General features: G+C 37.2%; 1 protein-coding gene across 3 annotated transcripts in view; it reads left to right on the top strand.

Annotated features, from left to right (window-relative positions):
• Positions 1-25022, top strand: part of DNM3 (dynamin 3) — a 600651-nt gene that overhangs the window by 180873 nt on the left and 394756 nt on the right. For all 3 annotated transcript variants that reach the window (XM_053604810.1, XM_053604809.1, XM_053604811.1), the window contains exons 3-4: positions 15580-15729; positions 16869-17072. In XM_053604810.1, the coding sequence (XP_053460785.1) occupies positions 15580-15729; positions 16869-17072 (354 nt within the window). The remainder of the gene's footprint in view (positions 1-15579; positions 15730-16868; positions 17073-25022) is intronic.

Here is a 25022-nt window from a genome sequence, read left to right as displayed (position 1 = left end):
GAGAATGTTAATGAGGAGAAACCCACTTTCTTTTAAGGATGATTTGCATATAAACCCATGGTGCAGAGAGGGATGAAACTAATCTTTTGAATGGCTTCTTCTAACTTTATAGAACTAAACTACGAGGAATTATCAAATAATATAGCCTTCAAATCGATTTTTATAGTTGCTACATTGTTATCAAGATTGCCATTTTTCTTTGTAATCTATGTTTTACATTCATATTTAAGGATCCTCTAAATGAGTGCATTTGTTTTTCAAGCAAAATGATTTTTTTAACTGATTGTCCATTTTCCACTTCCCATGATTTTATCTCTTTTGCAAAAGGAATTGATCATTTTTCATGTTTAAACACCTTTTAAATGAGGTGTTAAATCCTTCTGAGTTTCCTCTTAAGCCCCTGTTGAGAAAATTAGTGACCAGTTGTAGCTAAGCCTAAATTTGAGTTGGAAAAAAATCATGAACACTGAGTTTCAGATCACAATTTTGGTTTTTCTTAGCAGTTAACATTTCTGGTGGCATCGTTTAAACTTACCACACAACGCATTGTGTTTTGCTGAGTGCTGAATATTCTTACAAGAATACTTTGAGATTAAAAACAATTATATAAAGAAAAATTTAAAATATCTTAAGTTTATTTATTTCCATTTAGATAATTTATACACTAATTGACCTGTTCCATTAATTGAGTTTTCTTCATACTAAGGACAATATTTACTTTTTTCCAAAAATTTTTCTTTTCTTTTCTTTTCTTTTTTTTTTTTGAGACAGAGTCTCACTTTATTGCCCTTGGTAGAGTGCTATGGTGTCACAGCTCACAGCAACCTCAACCTCTTGGGCTTCAGCGATTCTCTTGCCTCAGCCTCCCAAGTAGCTGGGACTACAGGCACCTGTCACAATGCCTAGCTATTTTTTTTTTTTTTTTGCAGTTTTTGGCTGGGGCTGGGTTTGAACCCGCCACCACCGGTATATGGGTCTGGCACCCTATTCCTTTGAGCCACAGGTGCTGCCCCCCCAGCTATTTTTTTGTTGTTGTTGCAGTTGTCATTGTTTTTTTAGCAGGCCTGGGCCGGGTTCAAACCCGCCTACCTAGGTGTATGTGGCTGGCTCCCTCACCTCTGAGCTATGGGCACCAAGCCATTTTTTTTCAAACATTTTAAGAAAAGGTTGTGTTGACTCTCTTGCCTGAGTCTTAGAATAGTTTTACCATTTCTGAGGCAAAGGTATGTTGTCAGAAGGAGTTACTTTGCATTTTAGTATTATGCAATCACCTATGACAATTGTTTACATGATATTTATAAGAAAAAAATCTTTACTTTTATTACAAAATATATATACTATCATTATCAAGGTATGCCATACTCAGTAGTTAGGTAGTGCTTGGGACATAATTGGTAATTTTTCAGGCCTCCAACAACACTTATGTGGCTGCTCTATTGAGATTGAGTTTAGAGGAAATGTACTTCCCAGTTATAAGAATTTGTAATTTTGTTAAATTTAGTATCTTTATCAGAGCAGGCATTCATGGGAAAATTCTTGTGCTTTTAGGTAAACATGTTCTGTGTATGTATATATAAGCTGGGGCCAGAGTCAGAAAATTTTTCTGAGCAATATTATAAAGAATGCTGTAGGTAAAGATTCAAAAATTGTTTTGTAGAAATTGACAAGCTGATTCTAAAGTTCCTGTGGAAATTCAGAGAACCTAGAATGACCAAAACAACTTTGAAGAGTAAAAACAAAACTGGAGAATTAACACTTCCCGACTTCAGGATTTATTATAAAACTATAATAATCGCTAGTGTGGCATTGGCCTAAAGAAAGACAAATATATCAGTGGACCAGAATAGAGTTCAGAAATGGACCTACAGGTACATAGACAGTTGATTTTTGACAAAGGTGCCAAGGCAATTCAGTGGAAAAATGGTAGTATTTTTTATAAAGGTTACTGGAAAAAATTGGGTATTTACAAGCAAAAAATAACTTTGATCTATACCCCCTACCATATGCAAAAATTAAGTTGGCTCTGTTTATAGCTGATTACAACTTCTAGGAGTTTGTCATGAAGACGTTTGAGGAGCTTCAGATTTAGATGGAATAGTGTTGGTGGCAACTGTGCATGAAAGTACATACTAAGTGCGCAGTGGCTAATGCCTATAATCCCAGTGACTCAGGAGGCTGACATGGGAGGATCTCTTGAGGCCAGGAGTTTGAAACCAGACTGGGCAACATAGTGAGATCCTCTCTCTAAAAACACATTTAAAAATTAGCCAAGTATGCAGGTGTGTGCCTGTAGTTCCTGCTACTCAGGAGGCTGAGGAGGGTTGATTGCTTGAGCCTGGGAGTTCCAGGCTGCAGAGAACTATGATTGAGTTCTTGTACTCCAGCTGGGGTGACCAAGGAAGATCCTGTCTCTAAAAGTTTTTTTTAAATGAATACTCATAGAAAAGGGTTTTCTTTGTCAAACAGTTGACATATTGTAATGTATCGAGCAATGCACCTTGTAGCTCTGATAGTTTCTTTGAAAAATGTTTGGTTATATATTTTTATACTTGAACTTTTGATATTACTACTTACGTGTCATTTATAAACTTCATTCCTGTGTCTAAGGTTCTGTGGTGAAATATTTTAATTTTTCAAATCTTAAACTTTCTAAAGCATTTTCTGTATTGACGTCTAATTACTTGAATTTAAATGACAAATACTTATCATTTTGTTTGTCAGATGGCTTTATGTGACATGGAATAATTTGCTATTTCTGAATTTTCACATTCAATTACTATTTTTTTTTCAGTGAGAACATACTTTTATTTATTTCAGGTTAATGTGAGGGTATAAGCAACCAGGCCACAATATTTGAATTTGTTAGCTAGAATTCCTCTTGTAGTTGTGTCCTGCACCCAAAAGATGTGCCACCCTCCCTCCCACATTGTGTCCATTAAGTGGGAGCACCCCAAACACCTCCTTCCCTCCTACCCCATTCCTCTCCCCTGCCAACTTGAATTGAAATGAGTTTTTCTCCTATGTGGACATGAATCAGATTGTGTACTGGCTTCATATTAGTATTAGCATTGAATATTTGCTTTTCCATTCTTGTGATGCTTTACTGAGAATAATGTGTTTCAGTGCCATCCAGGTTAATACAAAAGATGTGAAGTCACCATCTTTTTTTATGGCTGAATAGTATTCCAGGGCATGCCTATACCACAGCTTGTTAATCCATTCCAATTATTCCTAAATAACATTTCAATACTTCCTTATTCAGAAGCCTCTTTTTTGTTTTTTCAGTTTCTAAATTTAGCCAATAATCCAAAGGAGGAAAAAAAGAGCCTCAATGAATGAAATTGATATTGCAAAGTCTTTGATTTAATTTTCATGCATTATAAGGTCCTGGCTTTATTCCAGTCTTATTTCAGACTCAAACTATATAAGTGGGTTATTAGGTTTCTCAGTCTAGAGTAAAATACAAAACCATAGATTAGAATGGAAATATGGCACGAGGAACAGATCTATTGCCAGCAGTAAAAAGTGACATCTATAAATCTGATAGAAAGGGAAAAGATACAAGAAAAAAAAATCCGTAAAATAGCACATAAAATTATGCTTTAAAAAATACGGTAAGCTGTAGAAAAATCACTAAAATAACAAGGAATATTTAAATCATGTATGGAAGATTGTCTAAGGATATAGTGAACTATTACCATGCATACCCAATTTCTATCCATTCCAGGAATAATTTGTCCTTTTCTTGGCCTTTCAACAGCTTTTGATACTGTCATGTGCTTTTTGCTTATTGAAATTTATTCTATTCTTTTTTTTTTTTGCTTTTATGAGGCCAAATACTACTGTTTTTCTTTCTACCTCATTGGCCACTTTTTCTGTCTCCTTTGCCAGTTTAAGTTTGTCTCTACCCAAGGCTTCCTTCTGGTGTCATTTCATGTTTTCCCTTTGACTGTCTCTTCCACGCTATGGCTTCAATTGCACCCTGAACATCACAACTCTCACATTTATAGCTCCTGGGCTGAACTCCAGCCTCCCTCTATTTTTTTTTTCCTTGTTTCTTTGCTTTTATTATTATTTTTAATTGGCACATAATTGAACATACCTATGAGTACAGTGTGATATTTCTTTCTTTCTTTTTTTTTTTATTGTTGGGGATTCATTGAGGGTACAATAAGCCAGGTTACACTGATTGCATTTGTTAGGTAAAGTCCCTCTTGCAATCCTGTCTTGCCACCAAAAGGTGTGGCACACACCAAGGCCCCACACCCTCTCTCCTTCCCTCTCTCTGCTCTTCCTTGCCCACCCCTCTCTCCTTTTTCTTCTGCTCTCCCCTTCTCCCACCCCCACCATGACCTAACTTGTCATTAATTCCCAGACCATATTTCTAACTGACTGCTTGAAACTCTACTTGGGTATTTCAAAGATGTTTCAAGCTTAATATGATAAAAGATGTGTTTATGATAGTTTTCTTCTCCCCATCCATAACCCTCAAGCTTCTTCCAATGTTTGTTTGTTGTTTGATTTATTCACACATTTGCTTATTCATTTATTTATTCATCAATTCAACAAATATATGGAGAGTGCCTAGTAGTGCCTAGTGCAATTCCCTGTTTCAGGCACTGGGTGGTACCAGAGGGGCAAGACAAATGATGTTCCTATTCTCATGGAGCTTATATTTTAATGCATGAAGACAGGCAATAAAAAACAAAAGGGAAAAACTTCAGGTCATGATTATGAGCATGAAGAAAACAAATTGGACAATGTAATAGAATGTGACTAAGAGCTGATGCTTTGCCCAGTCAGCAGAGCCTCTCTAAAGAGGTGATGTTTTGGATGATAAGTAGATGATAGGAAGGAGTCATGAAAGCAGAGATGGGAGGGAAGAACGTTCCAGAAGCTGAACAACTTATAGAGGGGCCCTGAGGCAGGAAAGGACTTGGTGTGCCTGAGTAGTAGTGAGGAGGCCACTTCAGCTGAAAATGTTGAACAGAGAGGTTGGACAGAGTGATAGTGACAGCACAGAGGGCAGATGAGGGGGAGACTGTCTTAGACTTTGTAGGCTAGCATGCTTTCTGGATTTTTTTTTAACATTTATGTTTTCCTTTATTTTTATTAATATGTATATATAAATATAATTGAGTGAACCTCTTTAATGAAAATCTTTGATTAAATTTTTCATTTTCTTTGAGGAGTTGTAACTGCTACTACAGTCTCTCTCTCTCTTGATTTACCTCACACCATTTATTCTGTCTTCCTCAGTACAAAGGATTCCCAGTTTTATAGCTGGATATATTGGCAGTGTTGTAGACAATATTCCTACCCTTCCAAATGGTTAAGTGTGACTAAAGCACTGTTGTGGATTATGAGATATGTGTATTAACTGAAATATACCGAGAAATGGGAACAGGGAAAATTGTACAAGGTTACATGTCAAATCTACTAAGTGCAGACTATAAATGCCTTAACACAATAATTAAGAAAGTGCAGTGAAGGCTATGTTTAACCAGTTTGATCAAAGTATTTCAAATTGTATATAAAACCAGCACATTGTACCTGATAAATGCATTAATGTACACAGCTATGATACGATAAAGAAAAAGAACAAGAAAGGGGGAAAAAAGGCCTTCTTTTCTTTTTTATTTCAAATTAAAAAAATTTTTAGGGTGAAATTTTTAGGGTAAAAATTTTTAGGTTACATTGTTCTCACTTCCAAGGTACAGTTCAAGTTGTAGAAGAGCCCTTCACCCAGGGTACATGCTGAACACCCTTGCATGGTGCACATTAGGTGAGATCCCCCCAGTTGCTCTCCCTCCTCCCACCAATTGTCCTCCCCCCACTTCTCTCCCCTCCCTCTTGCTGGGTTATATTTGTGTTTTATCGTTCATATGGGCATGCCATTGTTTATATGTTGGTCTCATGGTAGTATTGAGTACATTGGATTTTTTTTCCATTCTTGAGATACTTTACTAAGAAGAATTGTGTTTCCTGCTCCATCCAGGTAAACAGAAAAGATGTAATGTCTCCATCTTTTCTTATGGCTGAAGTATTCCATGGTATGGTTATGCTACAGTTTGTTAATCCATTCATGAGTTGACGGGCATTTGGGTTGCTTCCATGACTTAGAGAATGTTTATTGCAGCTCAATTCATAATTGCCAAATTGTGTATTTTTCTAAATGCACTGAAAAGCTAATATAAGGTTTTAAACAGATGTGAAGCATGATATTTATGTATGTTTTCAAAATATCTTTCCTGCTTCATAATGAGGAGTAGATTCAGTAGAGCAAGAGTGGAATCAGAAAGGCTATTTAGGCCTCTTACTTTACTGTAGTACAGGAAGGAGGCAATCTAGGCTTAGGAGAGGCATGGCTGCAGTGAAGAAGGGATGCAAAGATGGTTCTGATTTTTGCTGTAAGAACCTAATTCAGTGGTAGCATCAATAATTGAGACATGGAAGACTGGAGGTGGGCTGCAAGTAGGTATGGAAAATGAGAGGGGAGGCTGGCAGGAAATTAAGAGGTTGGTTTTGGACAGGCTAATTTTGAGATATCTATTAGCCATTCAAATGAAAATGTCAGTTAAGTATTAGAATCAGATATGGACACTCTGGATTTCAGGGGAGAGAGGAGAGCTTGACTCATGAAATTGGGGAATATATGTAAAAATTTTTTAAGGGCATGAGATTAGATGAGATCACACAGAGGATGGAGGTGACGAAGGGAAGTTCTGGAAGGAAGCTCATGTGTACTCCGATATTTAGAAGTACAGAAAAGAAGGGAAGGAGGGTGGCGCCTGTGGCTCAGTGAGTAGGGTGCCGGCCTCATATATCAATGGTGGCAGGGCCAAGCCCGTCCCCAGCCAAACTACAACAACAAAAAAGCTGGGTGTTGTGGTGGGCGCCTGTAGTCTCAGCTACTTGGGAGGCTGAGGCAAGAGAATTGGCTAAGGCCAAGAGCTGGAGGTTGCTGTGAGCTGTGACGCCACGGCACTCTACCGAGGGTGACAAAGTTGAAACTCTGTCTCTAAAAAAAAAAAGAAGGGAAGGAACAGTGAGCAAAGATCACAGAGAAAGACGAATCAGTGAAGGAGGAGAAAAATTAGAAAAGCTGGGATAATAGGAGCTGGTGGAAGAGACTTTTTCAAGGAAGAGGAGGACTGATGTCAGATGATGCTGAAATTTAAAATAATCATCTGTTTTCGTAATTTTGGGCTGAGTGCTTGGTTGCTATGCTTCTTACTTATTTTCAGTATTTGGGATATAGTTTATCTCTTGATTGTGTATTACATGGAAACTATGAGTGTGAGATAGGGTTGATTTTTCTTATACTCCTCAAGCTTCTTTGGAAAAAAATATAGAACTAAATTGTAGGTATTTCAGTCACCAGATCCTTTTTTACTTTGGATGGTTATGGTAGAACATTTCATACAAGTCCCTCATCTCTGTGGGGCTTGGTAGAAAGCCGGCCTCACCCTCAGACACTAGCATTGCTTATCTAGCACCACCTCACCCCGGCAGGTTGGCTTAACCTCATCCAGCATCCAAACCGCCAGCCCTTAGGAAAGAGAACTGTGAAGGCATCGCTGAGCAGCAGATAGCAAGGGGGCATTGATGTCAATCTCTCTTGCCCCCGTGTACTATTTAGTTGGCTGTGGTTTTGCATCGCGAGGAAACAGTGCTGCCTTCCATGCCAGGCCTGAATCCCCATCTTGGTTTTCTGCCTGGTACCATTTGACTCATTTGAATCTGGAGTTCTATTTTGATCTGTTTAGTATCAGAGCCCTGTTCCTAACCCCTCGACTGTCTGGTCTCCAACACTTGCTCGGCACCAGCCTTTTGTCTGCCACGAAATCTTGGCCCTCCTTACCCCTGCCCCGCCCCATTGTTCTCAACCTTCCTACTGAAACTCTGCTTTCTGTCTGCTGCTGGACTCACTGTTTGCTTCTTTAGATTTCCTCTTTTTTTTTTTTTTTCCTGATTGCTAGATTTATTTGCCTTAGCAACAAGATTGGGTTCTGCTTTATATCTGGGTCTTATATAATTAATATTTAACTAACTACAATTCTAGGATCTTGCCTTCAATTTGGAATGACTATAAGTTTTGATGGAAGCATTTATTATTATTATCATTATTTACTTTACTTTTTCTTTTGAGAAAGGGTCTCTTTCTGTCACCTGGGCTGAAGTGCAGTGATGTCATCATAGCTCACTGCAATCATAAACTCCTCAGACTCTTGAGCTCAAGTGATCCTTCTGCCTCAGCTTTCTGAGTAGCTGGAACTACACATGTGCATCGTCATGCCTGGCTAATTTATCTATGTTTTGTAGAGTCTCGCTCTTGCTCAGGTTGGCCTCAAATTCCTGAGCTCAAGTCATCCTCAAGCTTCAGCCTCCCAGAGTGCTAGCATTACAGGTGTGAACCACTGCACCTGGCCTGTAGTTATTTTTAATTGATAAATAATAATTGTACATATTTATGGGGTACAGCATGGTATCCAGTACATGTATACTATGTGTAATGACCAAAGCCTACCCATCACCTCAAACATTTATCATCTCTTAGTATTGAGAATATTCAAAATCCTCTCTTCCAGCTATTTGAAATACACAAAATTGGTGTTAATTGTGGTCACCCTACGGAGCTGTAAAGCACTAGACCTGACCCCTCCTGTCTAGCTGTAATTTCGTATCTGTTAACTGACTGTTTCCCTTCTGCTTTTCAGACACTGGTAACCACTGTTCCACCCTCTATTTCTATGAGATCTGCTTTGTTAGTTTCCACGTATGAGTGAGAACGTGGAGCATTTATTAGAAGCCTTGTATTTTAAAACTGGCATTACTCAACTGTATATGCAAAGTAGGCTGCTTTATAGAAGGAAGAAATCTACACGTGCTCTTTACTATAAATTTGGTAGGCATTAGGGAAACACGGAAGAGTAAAATGTAGCCTCTGCCTTCGAGGAAATACGTTTTTAAATGTAGTCTACATAAACGTTCTTTACAGCTGGTGAATTCAGCTAGTTGCACTGAAAATTGTTCCTTGTATATGTGAGCCCTGTGCTCTATTTTCACTGTGCTCACAAAACATCACTATTAACACATTTTGGAAATAAGACTCCAGCTAAAATATTGAGGACTCCAGTTCTTAGAATAAAGATGGGCAAGAGGTCATATGCTAGCATTTCATAATTATTTCTTTCTATTTAACCCTTGATTAATGGAAACATAGGCATATTTTCCCCTATGTACGGGGCATATTGGAAATATTTAAATTCCTATGGTCATGCTGTGCTTTTCACAGACAATTGGAATGTTGCCCAGGCACAAACCATCTCATCCTCCCCCAAACAATTTGTCAGTTGTTTAACCTAGTATAATTTGTTTTTCATGACCAGAAGAAATGATAGTGCTAAAATGTTTTACAGGGAAACAAAATAAAATAGAGTTCTGGCTGTGATTTTTTTTAATACTCTCCCTTTTGCACCCTAATTATTCTTTGATCTCAAAATGTATTTTAACCTTTGATTCAAATGTAGGCTATTTTTAACATTGAGGAAACAGGAAAAAGATTTAAAACTAGGAGTTTTATTTTGCGAAACTAAAACCATACAAGTTTTATTAGAAACTGAGCTATGAATTTCGGTAAGACAGGCTGTACTGCTACAAAGTAGAATTTTGTGGATGCATTATCAGAGTGTCAGTGGTTACACACACACGGCCTTCATCCTTTAGATGAGCTTGTGGTTTGGAAATGTAATATGCTGTCTATTCAGATTGATGCTGGGCTGAAGCCTGGAATTGTTTGCAAAGAGACCATTTCACTGTTTAGAATGAAAGGAACATGGAGAACCTAAGAGAGTGCGTGGCCCCTGGTAATTGTACCTTTCTGTGAGAATGAATATATCTCAAAGCCATAAGGCAAGATTGTTAGGCCCCCAGACATATTAGTTTACCATGGTATAAAAGTCTCAGAAGACATGCGATTATTAGCTCTTAAAAAGTCTAGCTACTGGGCGGCGCCTGTGGCTCAGTCGGTAAGGCGCCGGCCCCATATACCGAGGGTGGCGGGTTCAAACCCAGCCCCGGCCAAACTGCAACCAAAAAATAGCCGGGCGTTGTGGCGGGCGCCTGTAGTCCCAGCTACTCGGGAGGCTGAGGCAAGAGAATCGCTTAAGCCCAGGAGTTGGAGGTTGCTGTGAGCTGTGTGAGGCCATGGCACTCTACTGAGGGCCATAAAGTGAGACTCTGTCTCTACAAAAAAAAAAAAAAAAGTCTAGCTACTGATCAGCTAGGGCAGCTTATTCTATAGAGTTTGGCTTATATGTTATTGATAGAATTTCCTTTATCCCCAAATGCATGTGAACATTCTTTTCAAAGGTAAGTACACTAAGTGATTCATTAGGTTTGTGATAGTTTTTTACCCACCCCCCCCATTCCATCTGTTTGTGTTTTTGAATAGCAGGGAGGTGAAGCTATGGTTTTTTCCAACCCTGACAATGCTAATAAAGGTTTATTCGGGAATTATGAGGGTATACACTGATCGATGCCACCCCCCCCCACCTTAATAGCAATAGTGGTCAACTGTGCAAAAATATTCGTGTCACCTCTGCTGTCCCCCTGCTTATGGTCTGCTCACGGGGGGCCAGGCTGCCCATAACGGGACTGGCTTACTTGTTGCTAGTGGAACTCTCCTTGTGGGTGAGGATGATCCTATAGCTATGACTCATAGTTACAGTTGCCATGTTTCCTAACAAGAAAGTGGGATGTGTGGTGTAGGATGGTCCATCATCATCTTAGAGACCAGGGGACACAGACCTATGCATCTCTGGGGCTCGGTGGAGGATGAGTTACAGATAGCCCCTTCCTGACAAGTCAGCTGATTTTGCCTGAATTTTCCATCCTGGAGGATGAATTTTTTCCCAGGAGCCACTTTGGGGCCCATAGAAAAAACTAATTTGTGGTTCCTGCTCTATTAGTTTTCCTGATAGACTGGGCAGGTCTGAACCCTCAGGGATGGGCATAGATTTGACCCAAGATGCCATCATCTGGTTGCTCTTAGCTTGTAGGTCACTCATGTAGAATCATTGTATGCCTCTGAGTGTGTGTGTGTGTGTGATGTAATTTGTGATAGAAGTAATAATTTTTAACTAGTCAGAATATTTACACATACACACATATATATGTATTTTAAAGACATAAAATACTTCAGACAAAGGTGATGAATCCCCAGTGTCACTGGATGAACTTCGCATGCTCTCAGCACCATCCCTTCGTCTCCTCTGCATGCGTCGCTGTGCCTCCTTCCTGTTGCTATGGATGCCTTGATTGGCATGTTGCTTTCCTTCATTCTGGCCTCCCTTCCCGTCTTCCTGAGACATTGCTTCAGCACTTGCCCTTTCTTGCTCCTGCGTCTCTGTTCCCTCCACACTGGATGGTTGCCATCAGCCTGTGACCTGCCATTCGCTCTTTACGGAGCTCTTCCTTGACCTCACGTCCCTCTCCAGGCGCCCTCACGCTTCCCTCCTTTATAACAAAACTCCCTAAAAGAATCATCTATAATCAGTCTCTACTTCCTGTCTTCTCCTTTAAACTTCTTCCAAACAGGCTTCCCCCCCGCCCCACTCCACTATAACAGCTCTTGTCAATCTCTTGAAGGACATGCATGTTGCTACATTCTACGATCCCTTCTTAGTCCTCATCTTCCTTGACATGTTAGCAGGATTTGATGGAGTGGAGGGTCTCTTCTGCCTTCTCAGTCCCCATCTCCTGACCCCTGAGCTTTGGAAAACCCAGGGCTGGGTGATCTGACCTCTGCCCTATCTGGCTCTCTCCCTGAGTGATCTCATCACTTGTCTGACATTAATGAATCCCAAATATGCATCTCTAGTTTGGATTTCTCCCTGGATGAAGGACTCCAGTATGTTGCCCCAAAGGCATTTTTGTGGTAATTAGAAAAAGCTGCCCTTTTCTGCAAGCACTTGACTGCCATCTTCTGGAAAATTTTTAGCGTAAACAGACACGTATCAGATGACTGTGAATGTGAATGATGTCTCCTCCAGCCTGTGATCCTCCCTCTTAGCAGCAGCTCTGTCTTTCCATTTGGGAAGTGTGTAATTGGTATTAGAAGCTTAAAAGCTCCCAAACTAAACTCCTGATGCCCAACCCCCATCCCACTCCACCCTGCCTCTTCCCTGCAGTCTTTTCTATTTGAAAATCCTTCTGCTTGTGTGAGGTCAAACTCCTTGAAGTCATCCTTGATGCCTCTCTTTCTCCCACACCCCCACTTTAATCCATCAGTCATTGTTGGTTTTCCCTTCAGAGTTTAACCACATCTCACCACCCCACGGTTACCTCCCTGGTCCAAAGCCCAGCATCTCTCACCGGGACTGCTCTGATCACACGCTTCCTGGTTCCCCACTGTCTGCCTTGTTTCAAAGCTAGATCACATCATGTTTCCCCTGTACCCGAAACCCTTCAAATGGTATCATCTCACTTAGAGGAAAGATTAAGGTCTTTAAAATGGCCCATGGACCCTTGAAATCCAGGTCTGTCCATAGCTCTGGCCTCTCTTTCTCCCTCTATCTGCTGTGTCTCCACCATATACCCACATCTGCCCAGGACTCTGCCCCAGTGCCCTTCCAGCACAGTGTGCTCCCTCCCTTTCTTGAGGCTTTGCTCAATGTCACTTCATCATATCAGAGAAGGCTTCTCTATAGAATGACCAGGCATCCTTCTGCCCCCTCCAGTTTTATTTGCTCCATAGCACTTAGCATCTGGCACACACATACTGTTTACTATCTCACTTTACCTCTTAGAACTGAAGCTTTATAAGGCTAGAGACTTATTCTTTCCCCTTTACTATATCCCAGTTTCTAAAATAGTGCTTAATAAATATTAGATAAATAAATGACTACTGGTATCCCCGAATCTGCCTGTGAAACTCTATTTTTAAAAAGACATGAAGTTTTGAGTTGGTCCTGTGTGATTAGAATCTCTCATTTCCAAGATAAAAGCATTTTTAGGAGTCTAGGAACAAATTTAAATTATATTTGAAAGGTGCATTGATTTTACAACCTTCTGGAAGGGCATTGGTTTTCTACAGAGAAAGCAAGTAGGCGCCATCTAGTGGCAACAGAAAAAGGAAGTCCATATTTGTGTTAACTTAAACTTATATTAATAACGCTTGAAAATGTGATCTGATCCAGAAGCTTATTAACTCCATGACAGTAATGATTGTGATAGCCACAAGTCATCAAGTGTGCATTTTCCACGAATTATATTGAACTTAAAAAATATAATTTAATTTCTTCTAAATTATTTGTGACTCATTTTTTCTTATTAATTTTTCTGGAATTGGAATAAATTTTGTTCCTCTTTCTTTTTCTTATTGTTTTGTCCTCCACTTATCTTTAAATACTCACATTCACATGGCACCGAGTGAGGACAAACATGTGAAAGAATGTGCCAAATGACATGGTGATCTCTCCAGGCAAGAATCCTGAAGGCTGCTGAGTCTTTGTTGTATGTACGACTTTCAGGAGACTTAGCCTGCCCTTTTTCAGAAAGTGGTATCTATCATTATATAGAGAATAAGACAGAGAGAAATATATTCATGTTCCTGCACATGACAAGAAAGACAGAAATTAATCTGTCTGTGACTGTCCTTCTAACGTTCTGAAAGCTAAGACATTTCAGTTCTTTGATAAATTAAATGGGAAACATTAGGTCAAGTTTGGGTGTCTATGAACTTTCCAGTCCTGGGCAGCTGGGGCACAGGTGGGATATATTTGTTGCCAGAAGGTCTGAGTAGGGATCAGACAGTCAAGGAAAGGTGGGGAGAGAGGCCCAGGAAGGAGAGGAACACTCGGTGCTGACTCAAAAATTAGTCCCTGGCTTTTTTACATGGAAGACTTTGTCTAGAGGGAAAATGTTGGACCAATGTAATATGACAAAAAAGGAGATTTCATCCCAACATAAGCATTTGCAGTAAGAGTTCCTTCACCCCAGAAACATCTCAGTTCTCCATCGGTGGATAGGTCCAAACGACCTGCTTTGGATTTTTTTGAGCATTTAAGATTCTCTGATTCTTTGAAAGACTTTTCTTTCTCCCTGAACATATTGAAATCCTCCCCAATCTTCACTATTTAGTTCATATGTCCTTTCCTTTTTTGGGCCCTGCAGCTTGAAGCCATTTATCTTCACTCTCTTTTTCATATCATTTTAGTGCAGATCAGCACTTATTTTATGCAGCTTGTTTTAGCTTTTTTCCTCTGTGATACGATCATTAGCTCTTCGAGTTAATGCTAAGCTACTTGAAGACAGGAGACCACATCTCATAACTGTCTCCCTGTTGTCTTTGCCATTTAATCTTCAAGGTGAAAATTAAATGTTTATGTAGGGGATGGTAGAGAGGCTGCTAATGATTGCCTCAACTGGCATCTGGGTCCAAGATGCTTAGCTTTAGTCTAAGTTGGTGGAGCAATTCTTCTGCTAATTATCAGAGAAACTAAAATATTCATTAAGATTTGTTCCCATGTTTAAAACTATACGCAATTTTTAGATTAATAGTACTGTACTAGCTCCTCTTTTGAATTGTGTTGTTTTCCACATATCTGTTGTCTCTGGAAGTAGTTATATAAATTGATGGCACTACCGTTGGTAGTATTGCTAAATTTAAAAAATATACTAGTTTTGTGCAATTTTTTGGTGGTTATTTCCTTCTCCCTAGGTACTGATTTTTTTTGTTGGGAGAGGATTAAAGGTAAGTATTTGATATAATCCTCTGTATCTTTTTCTTTCTTGAAAAAAATGTCTTTCCACAAATGGATGTGGTATTTTGAATAGAATTTTTTTTTTTTTTTTTGAGACAGAGTCTCATTATGTTGCCTTCGGTAGAATGCTGTGGCGTCACAGCTCACAGCAACCTCAAACTCTTGGGCTTAAGTGATTCTCTTGCCTCAGCCTCCCCAGTAGCTGGGACTACAGGCGCCTGCCACAACACCCAGCTATTTACTCACCAGCCTTGGTGTATGTGGCCGGCCCTGTAACCACTGTGCCACATGTGCCAAGCCAAATGAATGTTTTTAAGTTAAAATAGTTCACATCAATTTCTTCTTAAAGAATTAAGCAAATTTTGTTTCTAATTCATCTTGCTTTTTGAAGATATATTTGTGTATCTTAGTATTCCATCCTGATGAGATGGAGATTTGGAAGGGGAATTAATAACAGGATTGATAGATACCCTAGAGCTAACATCTTTGACAATTGGCTGCTGTTACTTGTCTTATCATTTTGACAACTGAAATTCTCTTTGAATTATTTAATAAGCCAGGTGGTTTAAGAACTGCTTATGGTACTTGAATTGCTTATTTGAAAATGAGCAGATTTAGCATTCATAGCATTTGTACTATGCTTACTATTTTGAAAGTATTAACCATGATTTTTAGTGTAACTATTGTGCTCTGTCATTATGATAATTGAAGAGACAACATTGGGTACTTAGACTTACAACTAAAGAAATGTGTTTCCTTACCATATGGCAAAAATGCATGAATTTAGTTTGTATTATTTTGTCTTTTGTAGAATATGCTGAATTTCTACATTGCAAAGGGAAGAAATTTACAGATTTTGAAGAAGTTCGCCATGAGATTGAGGCAGAAACAGATCGAGTGACCGGAATGAATAAAGGCATCTCTTCTTTACCCATTAATTTGCGAGTCTATTCCCCACATGGTAAGGAAAATAATAAAATTCCAACTTCTTTTCAAACATTTTTACTTCATTAGTTAGCATACACTATTTGTACAGAAGATGCAAGTAGTGCCGAGTTTCTTGGATAGTGTTTGGACACTGTCATTAGTGGTATGGTTTAAAGAGCTCTTTGAATATTAGAATCCAGAGGAGATGACTTTAAAAGAAATCAAAATTGAGTTAGTTGTTTAAAAAATTTCCTTTATTTTTACTATAAACTTTCAGAATTTGAGAGGGGTGTCTATGAAAACTTGAATTTTTAGTATCTTTAATCTTTTCAGCAATCTTAGTGCTGCATGGTACTACGGTTTAGTCTTCCTCTGTCTGATTTCCTTAGACCCCTATATATTCCTATTTATTTTCTTCCTGAGGAATCAACCGTGATATTTTACTGACAGATCAGCAGTAGAAACTTTTCAATTAGATTACCAATTCATGATATATAATGGGAAACAGCCTCTATTCTGACTAAATTTTTAGTGGGGCAGGTTTTCGTTTCTCATCCTAGTCTCCTTAGTTCTGTTGCTTGGGGACAGAGCATGAATGATGTAAGCTCAATGATGACTTCCCAAGGAGACTGGATGCTGACACTGTTGTATACCAAGAGGTTAGACTGTGGTCATGTTGTCACTGACCCTGCTCATATAGCCTACTCAGTAAACTCAGGACACCACCAATGGCTAATAGCTTTCTACTAGGCTAAGTGGCTAACCTTTTATAATAGCATATGGTACTTTTTAAGGGAAGGGCAAATCTTGCCCTAAGAATTTTTATACCATTTGAAGGTGATATACAAGGCTGGCAGACAGGATATGCATTTGCTGTTCAGCGTTTTAATTATAACTCCCTAGTTAAAGATATGACAGCTCTCTGAGCAAACTGTTAGGCATGCAAATAAGTGCCTTTCAAATTATGTTGAAGTGATCGTTTGGCATAGCATAATCATATCATAAAAATAGAAAAAACTAGCAAAATCATGCATTTTATGCTTTTGATTCTAACACACTTGGGGTAGAGTCGTTCAGATACACAGTGTAGAAAGCTGAGTTAAATGACTAATGATTCTGTATTGTTACCTTTTAGTATTGAAGGTAGATGTAAGTCTCTCCCTTTCCACACAGTGTTGAATCTAACTCTTATCGACCTGCCTGGAATAACTAAAGTGCCCGTGGGAGATCAGCCACCAGATATTGAGTATCAGATCAGAGAAATGATTATGCAGTTCATCACGAGGGAGAATTGTTTGATTTTGGCTGTTACTCCTGCCAACACTGATCTTGCAAACTCAGATGCACTGAAGCTAGCTAAAGAAGTTGATCCTCAAGGTAAGCATGTAACCCTTAAGAGTAGAGAGATTTCATTTAAAATGTCAAGAATTTCAGTATATTATTTATTTATTTTTACATATACATGTGTTTATTAGGTTTCTATTTTTTTGCCTTCACAGAATTAAAAAGGCTTAAAATTTAATAGCAAAAACAATGTTTAAGATAAGGACTATTAAAAAAAACCTCGTAAAGAACAAACGAACATAAATACATTCAGAAAAGGAATCAGACAATTGCTACATCAAAATATTAAGCAATAATAATAATAATGCAAAGAAAGTAACATTCACATTGTCAAATAAGAGTATGTCTATTAGGGTGGTGCCTGTGGCTCAACGAGTAGGGCACTGGTCCCATATGCTGGAGGTGGCAGGTTCAAATCTAGCCCCGGCCAAAAAAAAAAAAGAGTATGTCTATTATTGAATGCTTTCACTGAGATTCAGTATGAAATCATCGGTTAATTTCTTATTTTTTTTTTTTAAGTCTCTACCTATTATTGATGAACTATTTCTTCCTTTATGTATTTCATGGCTCTTTCTTTTGGTGCATTTATGTTCATAATTTTTAGTTATGGCTTTTTGATGGATTTATACTTTTATCATTATAAAATGTCTTTGTTTCTAGTAATAATTTTTGTTTTAAAGTGCATTTTATTTGCTATTAGTGTAGCCACTGTAGTTCTCATTTGGTTGCTGTTTGCCTGGTACCTCCTTTTTCACTTTTTACTTTCAATCTCTCTGTGTCTTTGAGTATAAAATGTGTCTCATGTAGACAGCATTCAGTTTTATATACGTGTTTGGCTTTTTCATACATTCTGTTAATATCTACCTTTATTATTTATTTTTATTTTTTATTAAATCATAGCTGTGTACATTAATGCAATTATGGGGTACAATGTGCTGGTTTTATATACAATTTGAAATACTTTCATCAGACTGGTTAACATAGCCTTCACCACATTTTCTTAGTTATTGTGTTAAGATATTTATATTCTATCCTTAGTAGATTTAACATGTATCCTTGTAAAATGCACCGTCAAAATCTACCTTTTGATTGGAATGTTTAATCCATTTACATTTAATGTAATTACTGATGAGACAGAATTTATATCTGCTGTTTTGCCATTTGTGTGTGTGTATGTGTTTTGTCTTTTTGTTTTTCAGTTTCTCTATTCCTCTATTTTCTGGTTTATCATTTTAATTCCTTTGTCATTATTTTACCATTTTTTGAGGTCACTTTCTTAGTAGTTGTCCTAGAATTATAATTAATATGTTAACAATATAATTTGTATCAATGGTAATTTAATTTCAATAGTACACAAAATTTTATTTCTATATAGCTATACTCTTTTCCTTTCAAATGTACTATTATTATCATACAAATTAAATCTTTACATATTACATGCTAATTAATACAGATATATAATTACTGCTTTATGTAATTACTTTTTAAATCAGATATGAGAAAAAGAGTTATAAACAAACAAAAGTATATTTATATTGTATATTATATTTAACCATGTAGTTAAATTTATCAGTGCTCTTTCTTACTTTGTGAGAATTTGAGTTATTGTCTAGCGTTGTTTCATTTCTGCCCCAAAGACTCTCATTAGTGATAGGTCTGCAAATAAGGCATTCTTTGTTTTCATTTACCTTGAAATATCTTAATTTTTCCTTAAGGAAAATTATTAATTGACAATCTTTCTTTCATCACTTTGAGTATGGCATACCACAGTCTGCCTTCAGACTTTCATGATCAAAATTTAGCTATTTCTCTCATTGGAGATCTCTTGAATACAATGAGTTTCTTCTTGCTTTCTGCTTTCACAATTCTGTCTTTGTTTTTGTCTTTTGACTGTTTGATTATGATCTATGTAGTTTTCTAATACCTTCTTAAGTTTATCCTACTGGGAGTTTGTTGAGCTTTTTGGATATATAGATTGATGTTTCAGTCAAATTTGGGAAATTTTTTAGATTTATAAATTATTATTTCTACCCCTTTTTTCTCCTTTCTCTCTTTCTGTGACTCCCCTTTTGGTATTGTATATTGGTATCGTGTCCCATAGATCTCTGAGACTTCGTTCATTTTTCTTTCTTTTCTTCAGATTGGGAGGAACAATCTCACCTGACCTATCTTTAAGTTTTCTGATTTTGTCTGCCTGTTCAGATCCTTTGTTGGATCTCTGTAGTGATTTTAAAATTTCAGTTATTTTAATTTTTATAGCTAGAATTTCTATTTGGGTATTTTTTTAAGAAATAATTTTGGCCAGGTGTGGTGGCTCATGCCTGTAATCCTAGCAGTCTGGGGGGCCTAGGTGGGAGATCCCTTGAACTCAGGAGTTTGAGACCAGACTTCCCTTAGTGAGAGTGAAGCCATGTCTCTATTAAAAATGAAACAAATTAGCTGGGTATTATGGTAAGTGTCTGTAGTCCCAGCTACTTAGGAGGCTAAGGCAGAAGGATTGCTTAAGCCCAGGAGTTTGAGGTTGCTGTGAGGTAGGCTGATGCCATAGCACTCTAACCTAGGCAACAGAGTGAGACTTTGTGTCAAAAAGAAAGAAAGATAGAAATAATTTCTATTTATTTACTGATATTCTATATTTGGTGAAATTATTATTCTCATACTTTTTTTTAGTTCTTTAGATGTGGTTTCCTTCTGTTCTTTGAGTATATTTTAAATAGGAAATTTAAAGTCTTTGTCTAATAATTTTGATGATTGGGCTTCTTCAGGGACAGTTTCTATCAACTTCATAATTTCTTGTATATGGGTCATATTTTCTCCATATCTTGTAATTTTTTTGTTGAAAATGAACCATTTAAGTAATATAATTTGACAACACTGGAGATTAGATTTCTCTCTCTCCCCCAAGGTTTTGTTGTTGCCTGTGCTATTTATAAAATATTTGGTCAGTAATTTTCCTGAACTAATTCTGTAAGGTCTATATTCTTTATTATGTGTGGCCATTTAAGTCTTTGTTCAGTTTTCTTTTTATTTTTTTGTAGAGACAGAGTCTCACTTTATGGCCCTCAGTAAAGTGCCAGGGCATCACAGCTCACAGCAACCTCCAACTCCTGGGCTTAAGCGATTCTCTTGCCTCAGCCTCCCAAGTAGCTGGGACTACAAGCGTCCGCCACAATGCCCGGCTATTTTTTAGTTGCAGTTCAGCTGGGGCCGGGTTTGAACCCGCCACCCTCGGTATATGGGGCTGGCGCCTTACCGATTGAGCCACAGGCACCGCCCTTTGTTCAATTTTCTTAATAGTCAGCTAATGACCAGACAGAGATTTCCTTAAATACTGAAGCCAATAAATTTTGTAACATTTACTGGAGGTCTTAGTGCATTTTGGGGTATGGTTTCAATGTTCAGGCAGGCAGTTCATAACTTTGCCTTAACTTCCTGCCTATGCAGAGCCTCAAAGGTAGCCAGAGGTTGAGAATTTAGGACCTTCTCAGGTCTTTTCTGAGCATGTATAAACCCCAACCAGGCATGTGGTTTTCTAGATTCTAGATTGTGCATACATATAAAAGTTTCAAAGGCCCTTGTGGTCTTCTCATTCCCAAGATTTTTCTTTTAATTTTTGGCCAGATTTTTTCCCCCTACCACTTGTTATCATTGCCTGAGGCATTTGTAATGTTAACCAACAGCAGTTGATCTTTTTTGACAACTGCTTCTTGGGGGAAAGAGGCTTGTTTACAGTGGGTAAGCTCCCAGTCAGGTAAAATAAAGAAAAACCTATGAATTTTTTTTTTTAAATAATTAAATAATTACAGTTCTCTAAAAATGGTATTTTTGGTGTTCTCCCACCCCATTCTGTCCTCTGCAGGGAGTGTAAGGCTATTGTTTTACACCATGACGGTGGGTTTTTGTTTTTCAAGGCTACTGTAGGGCTAAAGGAAGATGGGATTAGGTGAAATTCAAACACCAAATACCTTATTCTTACCAAGATTCAGTTGTCCAGTTAAGTAAATACCCCTCAGATTGTTGCAAGCCTTTGGTTTATTTCTAGAGTTTTGAAAAAGTTGATTTTTATCAAACAAGAGTATGTCTATTATAGAATGCTTTGACTCTGAGATTCAGTATGGAGTCATCAGTTAACTTCTTATTTTTTTTAGTCTCAAAAAATAGACAACTAATATTTATAAATAAAAGTAAAAGATAATTTCAAAAAACAGATCATGCCAAATCTTATAGACAATAGGAAAAGAAAAAATACTTCAAAATCAGTGCATACTGAATCTCAGAGTCAAACCATTCTATAATAGACATATTCTTATTTAACAATATGAATGTTACTTTCTTTGCATTATTATTATTATTGCTTAATATTTCGATGCAGCAATTCTCTGATTTCTTTTCTGAATGTATTTATGTTTGTTCATTCTTTACAAGGTTTTTGTTTCTAGTCCTTATCTTAAACATTGTTATTGTTATTAAATTTTAAGCCTCTTTAATTTTGTGAAGGCAAAAAATGGAAACCTAATAAACACATGTATATGTAAAAATTTCTTTTTTTTTTTTTTTTGTAGAGACAGAGTCTCACTTTATGGCCCTCGGTAGAGTGCCGTGGCCTCACACAGCTCACAGCAACCTCCAACTCCTGGGCTTAAGCGATTCTCTTGCCTCAGCCTCCCGAGTAGCTGGGAATACAGGCGCCCGCCACAACGCCCAGCTATTTTTTTTTTTTTTTTGGTTGCAGTTTGGCCGGGGCCGGGTTTGAACCCGTCACCCTCGGTATACGGGGCCGGCGCCTTACCGACTGAGCCACAGGCGCCGCCCTGTAAAAATTTTTTTAAAAAGTTGATTTTTACTATTTTTTGTCAGTGTTCTTCCTTCTTGCCTTTATGGAGAAGTGGCCTTTTTAGAGGTCCTTGTTCCAGCATTCCCACGGACATTCCTCCTTCTGATCTTACATGACTGTAAGAATCAAAAACCTTTCATATAAAAGAGATTTGAATTGGGATGATGAGGGGCAATCTGGTGTGACACTATTATCCTGTTGGTCTTCAAGACTGATTTGGCTGACAGTGCCACGGGCCTGTACTTACATCTTCAGGTAAATTTTTCTTGAAGTTTTTGCCCTTGGCTAAACAGGATGACCTATTTAGATAATAGAGCACCATTCTTTATTCAAGCATATCTGAATTAGAATCTTATTCACCAAGGCACATAATTATACAGTTTTCTGAGAGGTAGTCTATTTTAGGCAGTAACCACTTTGTACTAAATTAATCCTATTTGACAGGTCATTTTCACCTAAGCGGGACTTGAGTATATTTAAATGTATACTTGGAAAGGAAGTTCATGTTGATAAAATAATTATCAATTATTTGCATAATGATATTCAGAATGAAAGCTTCTGTAAAATAACTACTACTATAATATTAGAATATATGTATTAACACATTTTATATTAAAGTAAGTTTCAAGGTGAAATTATGCTCCCAATATATGTAGAATATCACATATTTATGACATACAAAATTTAAGCTTATCTTTTGAGTCATCAGTGAAAATGTTTATACCGAGGAAAGAAGGGCTTTCAGTGACATTTCAAGACTATATTTATTTAAAACATCAAACTCCTAGTCATCAGAATTATATAATATATTTTTCTTTGTATAGTGGTGTCTTTCCAAAGTACTGTTACATATTTCGGCTTTAGCTTCACTAGAATAGTGGTGGTTGGTTGCGGTGAGGTCCTTTTCTGAGGTGAGGAGGTTTATGCAGGTGATATACACAGTCATTGAATAACAGTTTGCAACCACACAGTGTGCTTGAGGTAGCCCCTCTACTCCTCATCTATTTCTCTGTCTACTTCATCAGACGACTCCTCTATTCTTTAGTTGCCTTATTATTCCTCTGTTAATTGCCTTATTAAATGATATAGATAGAAAACAGGATTTGGAAGCAGATCTGCTCCATTATGGTTGTAAGTCCTTGGGTGAGTTAACTTCTTTGAACCTTATTACCTCATCTTTAAAATTAAATGAAATTATAAACAAATCTTACCTCCAAAGTTTTCTATGATAATTAAATGAGATAAATCCTTATAAAGATAAGAATAATTAAAGATAACTCTAACTCTACATGTCTAACCAAATACTCTTGGTTATTTTCCTCTTGAAAAGATTTGAGGGGGGGAAAAAAGATAAAATAATTGAAAAACCACCACAGAAATTAAACAAAAGAAAAGATTTGAAGGAAACTCTGCCAGGCTTTCTTATTTTATTTGTTGTGTATCATTTATTGTTTAGTAAACTTCTAAAAAACTCAAATCAGTAGCATTCTATAATCCAAAGTACTATCTACATCAATATGAATGAATAAGGCTTGATGACACTAAAATATAGAATTGTAGTGAAATTATTTTGAATATTTTAATAACATAAATATAAAAATAATTTTAGATTCACATGTGAACTTATTGCTACATTACTAGTAAGTGAAAGAAGGCCTTAGGTGGATTGGGGCTTCGGTAGGGTAGGAGGAGGATTGTCCTGAACTTGGATTGATGTGCTTCAGGCAGTATTTGGGCTGCTTTTCATAGGTTTAGAGTTGATTAGGAGCCCTGGCACAGTCTCACATGGAGACAGCATTGAGTGACATCTCAAAGGAGCACTTTCTCTAGCTGTGTAGAATCTTACTCATATACATCAACAATTCAGTCACTCTCTGTGATAGTTCATTAATTTGTTGTTTAATGTTTTCAGGCATCCATTGAGCCAACAAAGTGCGCATGGTCAATAGTGTAAATTCTATGTGCTGGACCACCTAGTAGGACACTATACTATGTAGGTGCTCAGGACATATTTATGGTTATTTCCTTGGCTTTTATTTAAAGGATAAGCTATTGATTTACCTGGTATCTTTTCTTATGTATGAGATCATAGAAATCCACGGATGTTCAGCTTTATGAAATGAACATCTTCATAATTTAGGGATTGAAATTTGGCCACAGCATATATTAATTCAAGTGAAATGAGTTGCATAACATTTGTCATATGATATAATTCCAAGTATCCTGCCAGTCAGGTGGCAACACCCCTGTTCTAATATGGGTGGAACTGAGCTTAGAGAGCTCATGGAACTTGACCACAGTCAAACAGCTGGTGACAGGCAGAAGAATGATATGAGCCCCCTTTAAAGATGTCAATAGTGCTAATTCTTTACGTTATATCATCTCTCTTACAGCAACTCTGTTTTAAGCACTTTTTTCAGGGAAAATCATGAACATGTTATACTTTTTAAAAATTGTAAGAAAACTTGCATGATGACTTTTTTGGTATTAAATGGTGAAAGTCAATTAAAATTACATCGAATTAGATTTTGCTTTATAATTCTATTGAAAGGCAGAGATTAATTAGAATATCTTAGCATCAATCTATATAAGAAACAGATCATCTGACAAAATTTAAAATGCCATGAAGGCTATGTTGAACAGTTTGATGAGAATATTTCAGATTTTATATGAAACCAGCACATTGTACCCCTTGATTGCACTAATGTACACAGCTATGATTTAACAATAATTAAAAAAAATAAAAAAAATTAAAGACTGAAATTCTTGAACAAATATAAATGCTGGAAAAATAATTGCTTTAGAAGTGTTCATGTTTACATTTCCACCTGAATTCTCTTTGATTCTATCCCCAAAGCACTCAGTGAGCATTATCTTCAGTTGATTTACTGTGATTTTCATTTTTGCATATCAGTTCTTAATATGGCTGCACTGCTTTAACTAATTTTAAAATGTTATTCTAATTGCTTGTTCATTTATTCAACAAATAATGGCTGGGTACCTACCGTATGTCAGGTACCATTTTCAGCATCATGAGTACAGTGGTGAACAAAAAAATTCTTGCCCTTCTGGATTCTATATAGATATAGATATTCTGAGATCCATATTCTAATGGGGAAAATAGATAAACAGTTCAATGTAAAGTTAAT

Source organism: Nycticebus coucang, chromosome 10 (genome assembly GCF_027406575.1).
Source record: "Nycticebus coucang isolate mNycCou1 chromosome 10, mNycCou1.pri, whole genome shotgun sequence".
In the NCBI taxonomy this organism is placed as follows: domain Eukaryota; kingdom Metazoa; phylum Chordata; class Mammalia; order Primates; family Lorisidae; genus Nycticebus; species Nycticebus coucang.
Note: the sequence above shows the minus strand (reverse complement) of the source record. Positions and strands in the feature narration are given on the sequence as shown.